At 39.7% G+C, this 14,523-nt stretch overlaps 1 protein-coding gene across 5 annotated transcripts in view; it reads left to right on the top strand.

Moving 5' to 3' along the window:
• Positions 1-12,560, top strand: part of JAM2 (junctional adhesion molecule 2) — a 36,185-nt gene extending 23,625 nt beyond the window's left edge. Inside the window, exons 3-11 of one of the 5 annotated variants that reach the window (XM_088157752.1) lie at positions 725-838; positions 2,344-2,496; positions 5,160-5,365; positions 7,499-7,601; positions 9,040-9,147; positions 9,421-9,510; positions 10,112-10,127; positions 10,860-10,893; positions 11,844-12,560. In XM_088157752.1, the coding sequence (XP_088013878.1) occupies positions 725-838; positions 2,344-2,496; positions 5,160-5,365; positions 7,499-7,601; positions 9,040-9,147; positions 9,421-9,510; positions 10,112-10,127; positions 10,860-10,893; positions 11,844-11,876 (857 nt within the window). In that variant the 3' untranslated portion in view covers positions 11,877-12,560. Of the gene's footprint in view, positions 1-724; positions 839-2,343; positions 2,497-5,159; positions 5,366-7,498; positions 7,602-9,039; positions 9,148-9,420; positions 9,511-10,111; positions 10,128-10,859; positions 11,071-11,843 lie in introns of those variants that run through there. The other 4 variants (XM_014886605.2, XM_088157751.1, XM_088157754.1 and 1 more) reach the window with 4 other exon arrangements.
• The last annotated feature ends 1,963 nt before the right edge of the window (positions 12,561-14,523 follow it).

The following is a 14,523-nucleotide window of genomic DNA, read 5'->3' as shown; positions in this document are numbered from 1 at the left end:
TAGCTCTTAATTGCCTTCCAGCCTCATTTGTTTAGACTGGAAAGGAGGATGATGGTTGCTTCTGTTTGAGCTGTCCATGTTGGTGTCATGAAAGCTAGATCTTGTCAAAACTATAAAGGCTTTTGCTCCAGATACTGTGGCCTATATTGGAAAAGGAGTAGCTTACAGGTAGCAAGGTTTATATTGCATTTGTTTCTTTAACTGTATAATTTGTTTTCTCATTCTTTAACTGGAACATTTTCCATCTCCATTAAGTTACACGTTTAAACAGAAAAACTATTGGTACTGAATTGAGAATGGTAATTCAAAAAGGATGTTGACAACAGGGTCAGAGTTATCACCCTTTTTTATAGGGGGGATCGGCTCAAAAATGTTTAAACTAAAATGAGGGTAGTAATAAAGAATGTAATTGATGTACTAGATATTCCCATGTTTGATGGGAAAAGTAATAAACCCTATCCAGCATGGGAACATCTAGTTCCCAGCATCTGAAGTTTGACCCGAAGGCCGTTGAAGTGTAGGAAAATTACTGTTTTCTTTTTCCCCACTGTGTTTGTGTAAATCTGGAGAAGCATCACTTTGAGAAGTAGATCTGGCCATTGCTGACTGTACAAGTTCTTTTGAAGGTGGAGCATGAATTTCATGGAGCCTGAATATGTACCAACACAATATTAAAATCTCTAATTTTCTATTTTGACTTTACTTTTTTTTTCCTTCCCTCTAGAGGCTATTCTTAGTTGCAAACACAAATTTTCGAAAGGGATGAGTTTAAGAATAGAATGGAAGAAAATCGGATCTCAAGGAGTCTCATTTGTCTACTACAATAGCGAATTTACAGGTACAGTACTACAAACAGAGGGTTTAACATGTCATTCTCTAGCATAGCTGTTGACTCTTTCTTGGGGAACATCACCAGGAATATGACTGAACAAGAAGGCTCTTGACTGTTCATATAGCAGAGCTGTCCTTTTGAGAAAAATAATTCTTCTCTGGGGAAAAAAAGGGCATTTCTTTATAAAATCGTTAATTATTAATTTTAATTAAATTAAATATAATAAAATTCAAGACTGAGGAAAATGGTACTGCAGGTTCCTTGGGATTTTTCAACAAAATTTTTCAATGAAATTACACCCCTAAACTACTGCAGGCTCTGCACTCATATCCTAAAAAGAGGTTTCTGAAGCCTCCTGCAAAGCAAGAGGCTTAGATATGAATAATACAGCATTTTTATATACATAAAATATAAACTCATCTGTATATTTTAAATTATTTGTATTTGTTTCAGAAGTAGAATTTCTCTTTCTATGTTCTAAAAAGGACTTACCTCAGCTTTGTGTGTTGGACAACATATGGGTCTCTGTTACATTGTATACAATAAATTAAGGTTGAGAAGTAAAATAAGAGCACAGAAATTTTGTTAGTTTGTAGAACTTGCAAATGTGTTGACCTGGTTGATGAACTTGGATTTTTTTCTGCATATATTTAATTTAGAGAAACACTGGAACTCATGGTTCTGTGTGTGCATGTAACTTGAATTTCATAATAAGCTGTAGAATTAGAAAAACTTACTCCTTGTAAGAAGTCTGATGGCAACATCTTTGCTAAATCCATCAAGTTTTTCTTGCCAAGTTAAAATGTCAAATACTGTTGTGGTCTCACTCACAACTTTTTCTTTAAGGTAATTAAGTTATGATTGCCATGTCTCTAGTGGAAAGGGATGTCTTTCAGTTGCCTCACTACTGCTGTACATATTTTCTTGAAACACCTGCAGAAAAATGCATTCCGTCTTCCAACTGGATAATGTGTGGCAGACGGAGGTTTTTTGAACCGAGTGTGGGTTTTTGGACTAAATGGAAGGTTCATACTGTCTTGAGAAGGGGATTGCATATTGCTCTTTGCTGATAGGTAACTAACACTGAGCAAATGAGCAATAGTTTCACATAAAATATGATGTAAAATATGAATAAATTGTACATTATTTCAGAGAAAGCCAACAAGCCATAGATATTTGCTTCAGACTGAAAGAGGGGAAAGTAAGATTAGGTATCCAGAGGAAATATACAGAGGCAATTCTTCCCTGTGAGGGTGGTGAGGCCCTGGCACAGGTGTCCCAGAGGAGCTGTGGCTGCCTCATCCCTGGAAGTGTTCATAGCCAGGTTGGATGGGGCTTGGAGCAACCTGGTCTAGTGGAAGGTGTGCCTTGGCACTGCCATGGCAGTGGGGGTGGAACAAGGTGATCTTCAAGGTCCCTTCCAGTCCAAACCATTCTGTGATTCTGTGATTCTGTGATTCTGTGATTCTGTGAGCAAAGAGCAGAAACCTCTCTGTCTGTTCTCCCTAAAGGTGATCTTCGAGGCCGAGCAGAGATGCTGGATACGGGAATCCGAATTAGGAATGTGACAAGAAGGGATTCTGGGACCTACCGCTGTGAAATCAGTGCCAAGAGTGAAGAGGGGCAGCACCTGGGAGAGGCTACTATTACTCTCACAGTATTGGGTACAAACTTTATTACTTAGGCTTTTTAAAGGAGCTGGGTGATGGGGTGTTGGGATGTTGAAGGTAGGGTTGAACACACAGTGTGTGGCTGCTGGGTTTTTAAACACACTTGCACATGAACATTCTACAGCATCACAAAATAGCTTGGTAACAGTCACACTTGCATTAGAAAGGGACAGCCAGAGGTTTATTGTATCAAAGTGAGTTTCAGTTCTCAAAACTGAAATAGCTCAGTGACTGAGAATCTGGATAAGATGATCATGGTGTTTGGCAGTGGAAAGTCAGCATCTGTCAACACTTATCAAATATTCATAAGCAGAAGTTCATTCCAATATGCTACAGTCTCCTCCTGGTTTTGGAAGGAGATAGTTTTTTGTGCAATGACAGCCAGAGAGCTGGCAATCAGTGGACTTTATTTACAGGAGAGATGGTGGTGCCTGCTGGGGAGCAGTTGTTCTTTGTGGGTCTTTGTTCTCTTTCCCAATTAGGGAATGGATGCAAAAGTGAATACTGAGCACATTGTTCTCACATTGGGTTTATATTTGTCCCACTGGATGAGTGGTCGAGGCCAAGAGTTTCCCTTTTTTAGCTATACAGGGACAAAGGAAAATACTTGCTTTTGTAGATTCTATATTTGTCCTATTAAAAGTCATAATAATTGATCTTTTAAAATTATATATTAAGCCTCTAAGTTCTTCATAAAGGATGATAAATGCATGAACTTCTGATTAGTGCCAACGAGGTAGCCCCACTTATTCCTTCTTTCTACTTTCTCAACAACTTTCCTCTTTTAAATATGGCTTCTTAATTTAAAGTTGAAATCTTTGAGGCCAAAGGAGAAAGGGCAGAGAAGGGGGAGGCATGCATTGCTTAGAAAACTTTTTGAAAGTTAATGTGAATTAGTATTTCACTTGGTTTTGTTTATTTCTGCTTTTTATCTTAAAATCAACCAAGAAAAAATATCAATATTAGTTAAGGTGTCAGTTGTTCTTTTAATGTTCCGTGGATGCCTCTTCACCATTATTTTTCTTCTATATAATGTTAAGTACCAAAAAATAAAAAATTAAGTTTATTTTCTGTTCACATATTAAAAATCAAAAAAAAGAGACGTTCATATTAATAGGAGAAGGAACAAACAGTTCTCCTGCATCTGTGTGGGGGAATGTTGATTTTTAATTTAAACGGGAATATAGTAAGCAATTGGTTTGAGTCCTCAGACTGGGGTTTACAAAGTGCCTATGATGACTGCCGATGTCTCGGGTAATCTTTCTGAAAATCACTTCTCAAAAATTGACTCCTTTTAATACAAAAACTCTTTTTTCCTCTTCCTCTCTTCAGTTCTTAAACACTAGGGCAGGGAAGGGGGCAATTGCTGGACTACAGATTCTAAGTTAGCCCATCTCTGTCTGTGAACAAGAGGTTCCACACAAGAAACGAAGTGAAACAAACTCTCTGGGGCTGGATGAAAAATGCACAGGCTTGGAGACAGGATGACACAGCATATGGTGGGGGGAGGCTGGCAGTAAGCAACTCTTTCATTTTTAGCTACTCATAAATTTTACTGTGCTCTCAGTAGCAGGATTGTGCCTTCTAGCCCTTCTCCTGCACTTCATCTCATTGATGTGGTAGTTACCAAATGTGCACAAGTGCTCACCTCCTCACAGTGACTGTCAGCCTGTTGTCATGTTGTCATGATCCCCTTACTAAAGTTCTTAGAAATTTCCCTGCCTGAATTAAGGTGCAAATGAAACCATATGGCAGTGTCAATAGCATGGGCTTTATTTAATAGTAAATATATGTGAGAGACAGAGTGAGAAAAAGGAAATAGGTGGGAGGGACAAAAAGAGAGTAACAGAGACAGAATAAGGAAAATATCACCACTCTGTGGATCCCATTGATGTTTCATCAGTCCACTCCAGATGGTCTTCTTGGTGCTGAAGGTCCCCCCTGAAAGCACAGGATCTGATGGGTTAATATAGACTCAGGCTGGGCAGGAAAACCCAGGCACCTGCCTTGAGTGGAGGGTGAGTTTGTGATTGTCTCTTACAGCAGACTCTGGGTTTATTGCATCACATGCAGTGCTGTGGTGCAAGGCTTCAGGGATGACTCTGGGAAGCACTTTTGGGGGGTCTTTGATGGATTATGACACCCCCTCAGCTGCCTCTCACATGAATGTCCCGTGGATGTGGCCTTCCCAAGGCTGGGGGTTCCACGGTGGGCCAGTTTGTGTAAGGGAGGATGGGTTCACTGCCCCTGAGCAGAGGTTACAACACAGCCAAACTTCCACTCCCCACCTCGTTTCAGGGGGGAAATCTGTGCAAACCTGCTCCCTGCAAATGGGTCTGGGGGCTACAGCCTCCCCCCACCCCTAAGGGAGGCAGAGATGATTCTTAGCACAGCAACTGTGTTTGACTCACATTTTTCTTTGTTTACTTGCTTGTTTCAGGTGATTGAAGAATAGGTTTTCCCTTTATCTAATCTCAGCACTTTGACTTTCAGTCCCAAGTCCCAGTCAGGTATCTTCAGGGAGGCTTCTTTGGTTGTTTGGTTTTTGTTAGAACGGGAAAAACTTTATATCAATGTTTGAGGCATGAACTACTTCAGTCTGTGACAGATGTGGACAGTATAAGAACATGTGTAACAAGTGCAATTTCACTCTCCAGTTGCTCCGACTACTCCAGTGTGTGAGGTGCCCAGCTCTGCCATGACAGGAACAGTCGTGCAGATGAGCTGTAAGGAAACTGAGGGCTCCCCTCCATCTGAGTACCAGTGGTACAAGAATGGTGTTGCCCTGCTGGAGAAGACAGGAACAGGCAGTGCTAGAGCAGCAAACGTAACTTACACTATGAATAAAAAGTCTGGCACTCTGGTAAGTGTATTAACCAACTTTGTCATAGCTATCAAAAAGACCAAATTTACTGTTCAGTAGAATGATGCACAGGGATCTAAATCCAAAAATTCACAAAGTCTTTGTTGGAGGTCAATGTCATGCTGAAATGTGCTGAGAAATGTAGAAGGTACTTTCTGTCTCAAACCAGTGACAAGCCATAGACATTGAGTGATACACACAAATTGGATGAGGTGCTAGGCTGCAGTAGTGATAACAGAATCTAGAAATACATGATAAATTTTACTTCATCAACTGGTAAACTAGTGCCAAATGAGAATAAAGTTTCAGTATTGCAGCAGAGCTAAATTTAACAGAACTTTAAAATTTGGAATAATAGCTTCATACACTTCAGGAGGAGTGCAGCACTCAGGGCAGTACAGCATCTCTGCAAACCAGTGCCATTTACAAGTTCCCATCCAAGTCAGTGAGAATGAGCTGGGGCTGTAAGTAAGCTTAGTTCTTCATTTTAGTTGTAGATTGTGTTGGGGTTTTTTTTCCTTCAGAACTGGCTGTCTCTCTCTCTCTCTCTCATTCTTCCCCCATTAGCTGCTCCTTCAAAAGAACTTGATGCTACTTAGGGAGCTGAGATTTTTCAGAAGTACAGTTCTAAGAATATTACTCTTGTGCAAAGTCCAAATGGAAACTGAAGTATGACTAAGCATTCAGATGTTCTGAGGATCCTTCAGCACATCACGGAAATCAGGTGGACTACTCAAACTGACTGATCACTTCTGAAAATACCAAAGTATGGCATATATTAAAAAGAAAGAGTTAACAAGTCTAATGATTAAAAAAATAGAAACACTGGAATTGACATGAGGTCAGTCTCTATCTATCTCTTTGTTATGGATCAAGTGATAGCTTTAGACAAGCCCTGCCTTAGGCTTAGATTTTTGGCAGCAACTCTACTTAGGTGACCTGAACCTAAATCACTCTGGCTCACAAGTTCTTAAGAATGGACAGTTATAAAATGAGTTACTTACTGAATTGGCAGAACAGACAAGAGGCCTTAAACAGTTACTTTTTACACAGTATAAAATAAAAGAACTACTAGTAGCTAACAGAAAACAGTGCATGACATTAAGGTACCTATATTACAGCTAGCAAAAAAATAATGTAGATGAGGAGTCAATGTAACTCACCACCAAACTGCTGATAGAGTACCCAGAACCCTTTCACTCAGCCCCCAGGAGAGTAACCACAAAGTGGTGTCCTGACTTTAGGGAAAAGACCCCACATATTTCCAGGAAACATGCAGAAGATTTCTGCTTTGTGAAAATATGGTATACCTTTTATAATTTGTAAAGTGAAGTGTCTGTCAGTCAGAAATTCCGGCTTGTCTTTCCATATCTATTTCCACGGCAGCGTTTACTGTCAGCTGAAAGCATCAATCCCATGGCAATGAAATAATTCAGTACAGGACAAACTGTCCTGATTGAGTTACTTCACCAAGGCTCATGTGAGAGCAAGATGCTCTGAGTTATTACACCAACTAACCAGCAACACATAAGCTCTTCTCTGGCAGGGGAGATGTCCTGCTACAGTCTCACTCCCTGATTTTAATTTTCACAGTAGTAGTATTTGATAAATAGTGTGATTTAGCATTTCTCTGTTGGAAGAAGACATAAAGTGCATTTTTGGAGGGTTGAGAACCACCCAAACTCTTTACTTCTGAAAAATTTCAGCTGACAATGCATTGGAAGTGGTATGTGTCCGTTTTTTTGAAGGATTAATTAATGGGGTTGTTGTTTTGATAAAATAAACAAACTGTTTGATTTCAGGTATTCTGAAATTAGATCATATCTTAAAAAGTGGATATTATTGGAAAGTTCTGATCCACTGAAAATTAATTTCCTTGTAGATACTCTTCACTTAGTTGAATGTCCATCTAAAGGAACCTCTTGGGCAACAAGTAGAAGTTGAAGGACTAGGGAATGTGACTAGGGAGCTGTTAGAAGTTTGAAATCGACCAGAATTTCTTACTTGCCCTCAGAGTTTATTGAGTTTGGTTTGTTTAAAACAAACAAATCCACTAACTGACATGTCAAACTTTCTATCCTACAGGAATTTTTTCCCCAGTTCTGATAATGGTTTTGGACTCTTTCTTAACAGCTGTTTAATACAGTTACAAAGAATGACACTGGAGAGTATTTCTGTGAAGCCTCCAATGGGATTGGATTATCTCAGAAATGCAGAGTGAAGCGAATGCAAGTTGGTATGTGTTAAAGAAAAGAATTGTGGAAAACAGTCTTGCAGTAGGATTTATGTAATTGCATAGTGCAACTAAGAAGCTAAGACCAGATTGAAATAAATCTTTTTATTTGGTTAGGGAATTTGGGGGGGAGGAGAAATAATACATTCCTTATCACAGTAATTAGCTTTTAGATTGCTAAATATTGAACTTCACAGAAAAACATCAACCACATGAGAATGTTAATATTTCCAAATGCTTTTGTGGAAGGCTTACAGATGAGTGTGCCAGTCCACTGGGGTGTTTTCTTTACATAAAGCCTCCCTTTTGGGATTCATTCAAGGGAAATCTTAATGTAACAGGCTGTAATAACTCAAAATGCGTGAAGGCTTTTGCAAAATATACAACTGGTTCTTGCAGATATCATGGGAAAGCAAGTGGTAACAAATCCTAACAACTACTGCAGAGAAGATCCTGTCCAAGTGTTCTATAAAGCAGCACATGGAACTGCAAAGTTCATATGGTGCTTTCTGGAACTTACCTGAAAATCACTGTGTCATGAGTTTTAATGCATTCCTGGTAGATTATGAGCAAATTTTCCTCAAGCTACTTGAGGTAGAATTGCTGTGAAAATACACACAAAGTCCTAAATTGCTGTCAGCCTAAATTGTACAAAAATTGAAAAGTTTTGTGGTAAAAATCTCTACCATGTATTAACATATGCTCAAAGTTGGAATCCAGATAAGTAATTGGAAACATAAGAAAAACCTATGAAAATGTTTCTGCTTGTTGATGATTTTGGTTTTTTTAAAGCAGATGATAGTCTGAAGCTCTTAGTGATTCCATTAGGATAAGGGTGTGGTCCTTGTCCTGGCTGAACTCAAGCCATCACCTTCAAAATAAAAATGGCCAAATGTTTCAGTAGCCTGGCATAGAGTTTAACTTCAGACAACTCAGGTTTCTTGTGTTGTATTTTAAAAGCCTTGCTATTAAAAAATTTTAAAAATCATTGCATTTCAAATAACTCATTTGAAGAGTTCTTTAGAAGTGGAACCCAATTGCCATCAGCTGTTTCGGTTGTGTTAAGAAAATTAATTATATGAAAAATATTGCTTTAACACTTACAAAGATTTAAAGATATTTTTCCTCAGAGACATATGACTTGGGTAATACTTGTCTGGGGTAGATATGATGAGGAGTATGCATCCCTTGGTCCTTCTTATTCTTTCCTTACTTTTGACCCAAACTAAGCAGTTGATGGGTACCAAGCACTTCTGCTAAAGTGATTGTGGCACATTAGTGATTCTTTACTGCTTAAATACATTTAAGTGTTACTAATGAACTTAATGCATCTTGGGCCAAAGACCTATAGATACAAAAATGCCTATGGTAATTAGGGGAAAATCCAGCCAGTGGAAATTTTTACAATTTAGAACATAGGACTTCTGCTTTATAATTACAGATGACCTTAATGTAAGCGGTATCATCGTGGCTGTAGTATTTGTGGCTCTGGTGATGGTACTGTGTGGCCTTGGAGTATTCTATGCCCAAAAAAAGGGCTACTTTGCAAGTAAGTAGAATAAAATCACTCCTTCCTTGTGTCAAAAAATGTCTTTATTTAACAGAGTTTCCATGACACTCTCTCTTGCCTAGAGAAGCTGTGGATACCCCATCCCTAGAAGTGTTCAAGGACAGGTTGGAGGGAGTCCTGAGCAACCTGATCTAGTGGAAGGTGTCCCTGCTTATGGCAGGGAGGTGGAACTAGATGATCTTTAAGGTTCCTTCCTACCCAAACCATTCCATAGTTTAATGATTCTGATGACATGTCCTCCTTTCCATGAAGGTTCTAACTCCATGGTACTAAAGCTGGAGAGTATTAAAACAGGAACATTTTGTGAAGATGTTTTTATTCTGCCAACATCTACTGCAAAAGGTACTTTGAAAATGACACGGAGATGTTTGTGCATCTACTTAAGACTACCAAACAACAACCTGGGGAAAGCAAAGAGACAGACCTTGGTTCCTGGAACCTCTCCACTCTAGTTTTGATAAGGAATGCCTAAGAAAGACAACATAAAAATAAACCAGTTTTACTCTACAGCACCTGACCAGCTAAGTTCTGATGAAAGGGAAACTAAATTGTCTTCTTCCTCTGGGTCATTAAAAAAGTTTGCTTTTAGGGATTGCTGCATGAAGCTTGACACCCAGCAACCTTTTCTGTAGCCTTTACATTGGTACCTGTGGGGTTGAGCACAGCAACAATGGATGCCAAACATTGGGATCTAAAAAGGTCAGCTGCTTGAAATTACCAGAGGCTACAGAGATGCTCCTTAGAGTTCACTTGGAGCTTCATTTACCCTTGACAGCAACCTAATCTTTCTTCTGCCTGAACTCACTACACCAAAAAGAGGCATTTGGTTCAGAAACTCCTTCTAGAAACTCAGTATTCTAGGAATAACTATTTCAAAGAACTTTAAATCAGCTAAGGAAGCTGTTCTTGTGCTAATCCTTTTTTTTTCCCCTTTCTTTTTCAGAGGAAAGCTCTTCCCAGTAAGTATCTTGATGCAAGTAGTACTTAAATCACTGCACATTTACATTTCAGATGATTTAGTAACTGTAATGATTTTTACAGCCTTTCTAATATGATTCTTGTGCAGTAGCTTTCTTGACACTGAGATAAACGTGATCCTACACACTAACTGGTTTCCTTACTAGAAACCATTGTGCTGGTCAGAAAGTGAATGATTGCATTACTGTGGTAAACACACAGAGATGTGTATTCTTACATAATTATAGCTTACACCCCTAACTCAGCTATAGACATTCATGTGTCTCCTCTTCAAACTAGGCAAAAAACAATCAGAACCAAATTGAACTGCTCTCATATCCATATCTACAGGTCATATCAGGAAGTGTTTTGTAAAAATATAACTGGTGGAAACTTTCTGACAGTGCCTGGTCTGTTCTTTTCATAGGGATCTATTTCACTCAAATTTCTTAGTAGCAAGTCAGAATTCCTCAAATTATTTTAGTTCTGGCCATGAGCTAGACAAAAAGTATAACTGGAAGACTTGCAAGGACAAGCTAGGGAAGGTGTTTGGCAGTGGTTTATGAAATAATGACTGATATCTAAAAGCATTCAATGTATTTATTATTTTAAGTTTTTTCTAAGAGGAGGGGAAATCTGGAAAAATGCATTCATATCTAAGGCTCCCAAAGGGGTAAACACAACGCTGGAGAAGTTGTTATTTAACCTGTATTCTTTTCCTGCTCTGTTAACAGAAAGAAGACAAACTATCAATCTACAAGTGAAAAGGCAAGTCTTTTGTGTTCATTAATGTGTTTTAAAAGCTTTAGATATCTTCAGAGTTCCTTAGAGCTGTAATGTCTTTGCACATGTACACAAACTCCTCACTCCTGTTTACCACTGTCTGCATTTACAGCTTCCTATTGCATAGTCTCCAGTGCCACACAACCACAGCACCTTGCTCCATACTTTGCATCTTCTTGTACATATTGATTAACTGAGACACAGTCCAAGACAGCAATGAGAGAAAGATTGCGCCCTCACTCTTCTAAAAACTATGTGGGAATTAAATATGGAAGTGGAATTAGTGGGAACTAAATATGGAAGCTGAATTTACTACTTCCATTTACTACCTCCACCTCCACTTCCTTGAGTGGGCTCAAGGGCTTTAACTACATCTACATCACTCCAGCTTTTCAAATTGGTGCAAAAGGAATAGAGTTCTAAGTAAAACTTCAACTAGGAGTGACTTAATATCACTATTTACACTTTAAGGACATTAGGAGTTTAATAGCATGAGCACTACTGATGTAACCTTAAAAGATCCCTGAACACCAGCATTTCCTTAATCGAAACAGAACATACTGAATTGCATAAGATTATTCCTTGACCTAGTATGTATATAAGAAACTTCCTGAGACCAACTACGTGTTTGCTCTGAGTGAGAAGGATAAAGCTTTGAAGAGCTATGGTATCTCTTTATCATTATTAATGCACTTAAAAATCAGATGATGAACAGAGCTGTTTGACACCTGTATTTATGAATACATGACTACTTCTGTTTAGAGTGCGTTTTGTAGACCTCCCATCCCAGAAAAGAATAAACATTTACTAACAGTGCATCAGACACATTTCTTGTCAAGCTCAATGCCTTAGTTTCGTCTGAAATGTGCACTAAGTATTAACCTGCTTAAAAATATTTGAACTATTATTAATGTAATGTTTTTTGCTTCATTTAGGATTTCAAGCATACCAAGTCCTTTGTTATTTAGAAGATTTCAGCCTCTGTGAGGGACATCAAATGACTACTTGTTATACAAAAGTATCAGTGTCCTGGTTTCAGCTGGGATAATTTTCTTCATAGTAGCTGTGTTTTGGATTTAATATGAGAATAAAATTGATAACACACTGATGTTTCAGTTGCTGCTGAGTAGTGCTTACTCCAAGTCAAAGAGTCCTCAGATTCCCATGGTCTTCCAGTGAGGAGGTGTAAAAGAACAGAGCACAGCTGGGACAGCTGATCTGAGCCATCCTAAGGGATATGCATAGAATCACAGAATCATAGAATAAACTGAGTTGGAAGGGACCCATCAGGATCATGAAGTCCAACCCCTGGCCCTGCACAGGACACCCCAAAAATCACACCATGTGCCTGAGAACGTTGTCCAAACACTTCTGGAACTCAAACAAGTGTGGTGCTTGGTGACCACCTCCACACCAGAACATCATGCAGTATTTAAATTGGGGAAGTTGGCCAGGAGGAGTCAACTGCTGCTGGGGGACAGGCTGGGCATTGGTCAGTGGGTGGTGAAAAACTGTTGTGCATCATTTGTCTTTCTTGGGCTTTACTCCTCTCTCTCCCTTTTCTCTCTCTCTCTATTGCTGTTATTATCATCATTAATATTCTTAGTATCTTATTTTATTTTGTTTCAATTATTAAACTGTTGTTCTCTCAACCCACCGGTTTTAATTTTCTTTCCCAGTTCTCCTACTGGGCTGGGGTGGGGACAGTGAGCAAGCAGCCACATGGGGATGAGCTGCTGGCAGTCCTTTTTAGCACCCAATGTGGGACTTAAAAGGTTGAGATAAAAACAGATCTGACTAGAGCATGTTAAAACAGGTTTGTTATAAGCCTTCATTGTATTAGTTTAATAGTTGCTGCTCACCATATTGATTTATGTGCTTTAGGCCTGGGCTAAGATTATCACTGTGTTGTTCTGCGTTGTACTGGCTTGATATGACATGATAGAATGGCTGGTCATGAGCCTACCTGGTGTGTGTCCCCTCCGTCCTTTGGGAGCCATCTGGTGGAAACTATCCCCAGTTGCATCTACTGCCTTTTACCCTCAGAGAGCCAACCCATGGGAAAAACACCTTCCTTCCCCTCCAGGATGATTACAGTAGCCCTTGAGAATTTTAAAGACTTTGCATATCCTGTGACTACTCTTGAAACCAACCTGGTCCTTTTGGTAACAATCAGTATGTCGTTGCATATGGTTCAGGCCTTCTTTAGTGTTAAGAAACAATCTGTGGCTACCAAAACCCCACCAACACATACTGTGCCTACACAAACTTCAGTGACAGGCCAGCAAGAGGCAGCCACTCAGTCCTTATTCCTGAGTGAGCTGTGGGACATACATAAATACTTCAGCTGTTGTCCTGATGAGCATACTACCACCTGGCTGCTCTGATGCTGGGATAATGGGGCTAATGGATTGGAATCAGAAGGTAGAAATCACTTTCTAAGAAAGCAGGCATTGGCAAGGGGATTGTAAGAGAGGTACAAGTCCTCAGCAGCTGGAAGCAACTCCTGTCAAGCCTGAAGGAAAGGTATCCTTCCAACAAGAATGATGTTACATGTCACCATGCAAGTGGAAAGATAGCCAATACTCGAGGGAATTAGTTGTGCTAGAGATTATTTATTTTTATCTACCTGGACAATACAAGGTTCACCACAGATCCAGACCAATTCCTCTGCACATGACCCATGTGGTGGAAGTTTGTAGAATGTACCAAGAGCACACACCAACCCACTGGCAATGTTAATCTGGAAGGACATCACACCACCGTGATCTGTGGATGCAGTGGCTTGCAATCTCTGGGAATTTGAAGACACCCTCTCTACTTCTCTCATCTCAACTGTGGAGGAAGTATCAGATAAACTGTCCAAGGAGTTTCAGCAGTTCAAAGAAGATATGTTCTATTGTCCACCTCTACAGTCCCATGCTAATGACAGTAACCGTCGGCTCAAGAGGGAGGATTTGGAAGGTACACACCATGGGATACCCTTTGGGTTTAGCTGAGAGACCACAGAGGGGGCATGAAGAATTTGGATGGAAGACCTACCTTGACCCTAGAGACATGGGTATAAGAATTGTAAGTTAACAATCCCAAATGGGGGTTCTTCCAGGAAAGCTGCTACTCCTATCTCCAGGGGATGGTTTCCCAGGCAGAGTGGAAGGGCTGAATTTACTCCTGATCCTATGGAAAGATTCTAATCCATTTCTTCAAAAAGTAAGCTCTTTTAGATGTTGTGGGTTTTTTGAAAATACATACTCCAAACCAGTCTGATTGTAAGCCCTCTTTATCAAGTGACTCAGAAGAATGATTTCACATGGGGCCTGAGCAACATGGTGCCTGTGAAGAAATTAAACTAGAAATACTTGGAAAACCCTCGCAGACACTTGGGCCAAAGAACATGGCACTTAGCAGGTATATTGTATCATATCAGCTGAGAAAACCAAATGATCCAATGGACTGTTAGACTACACTGAGAGCAATGGGCAGGAGGAATCTTCAGGTGGTAAAGGCCACCTGGTGAGTCAGCCAAGACCTGCCAAGTGGGCTGGCCCTGCCCAATCAAAACTTTTACTGTAGAAGGGAATAAAGCTCCTGTAGGGCACATGAAAAATGTGCTGC

Source organism: Sturnus vulgaris, chromosome 2 (assembly GCF_052056855.1).
Source record: "Sturnus vulgaris isolate bStuVul1 chromosome 2, bStuVul1.hap1, whole genome shotgun sequence".
Classification (NCBI taxonomy): Eukaryota; Metazoa; Chordata; class Aves; order Passeriformes; family Sturnidae; genus Sturnus; species Sturnus vulgaris.
Note: the sequence above shows the minus strand (reverse complement) of the source record. Positions and strands in the feature narration are given on the sequence as shown.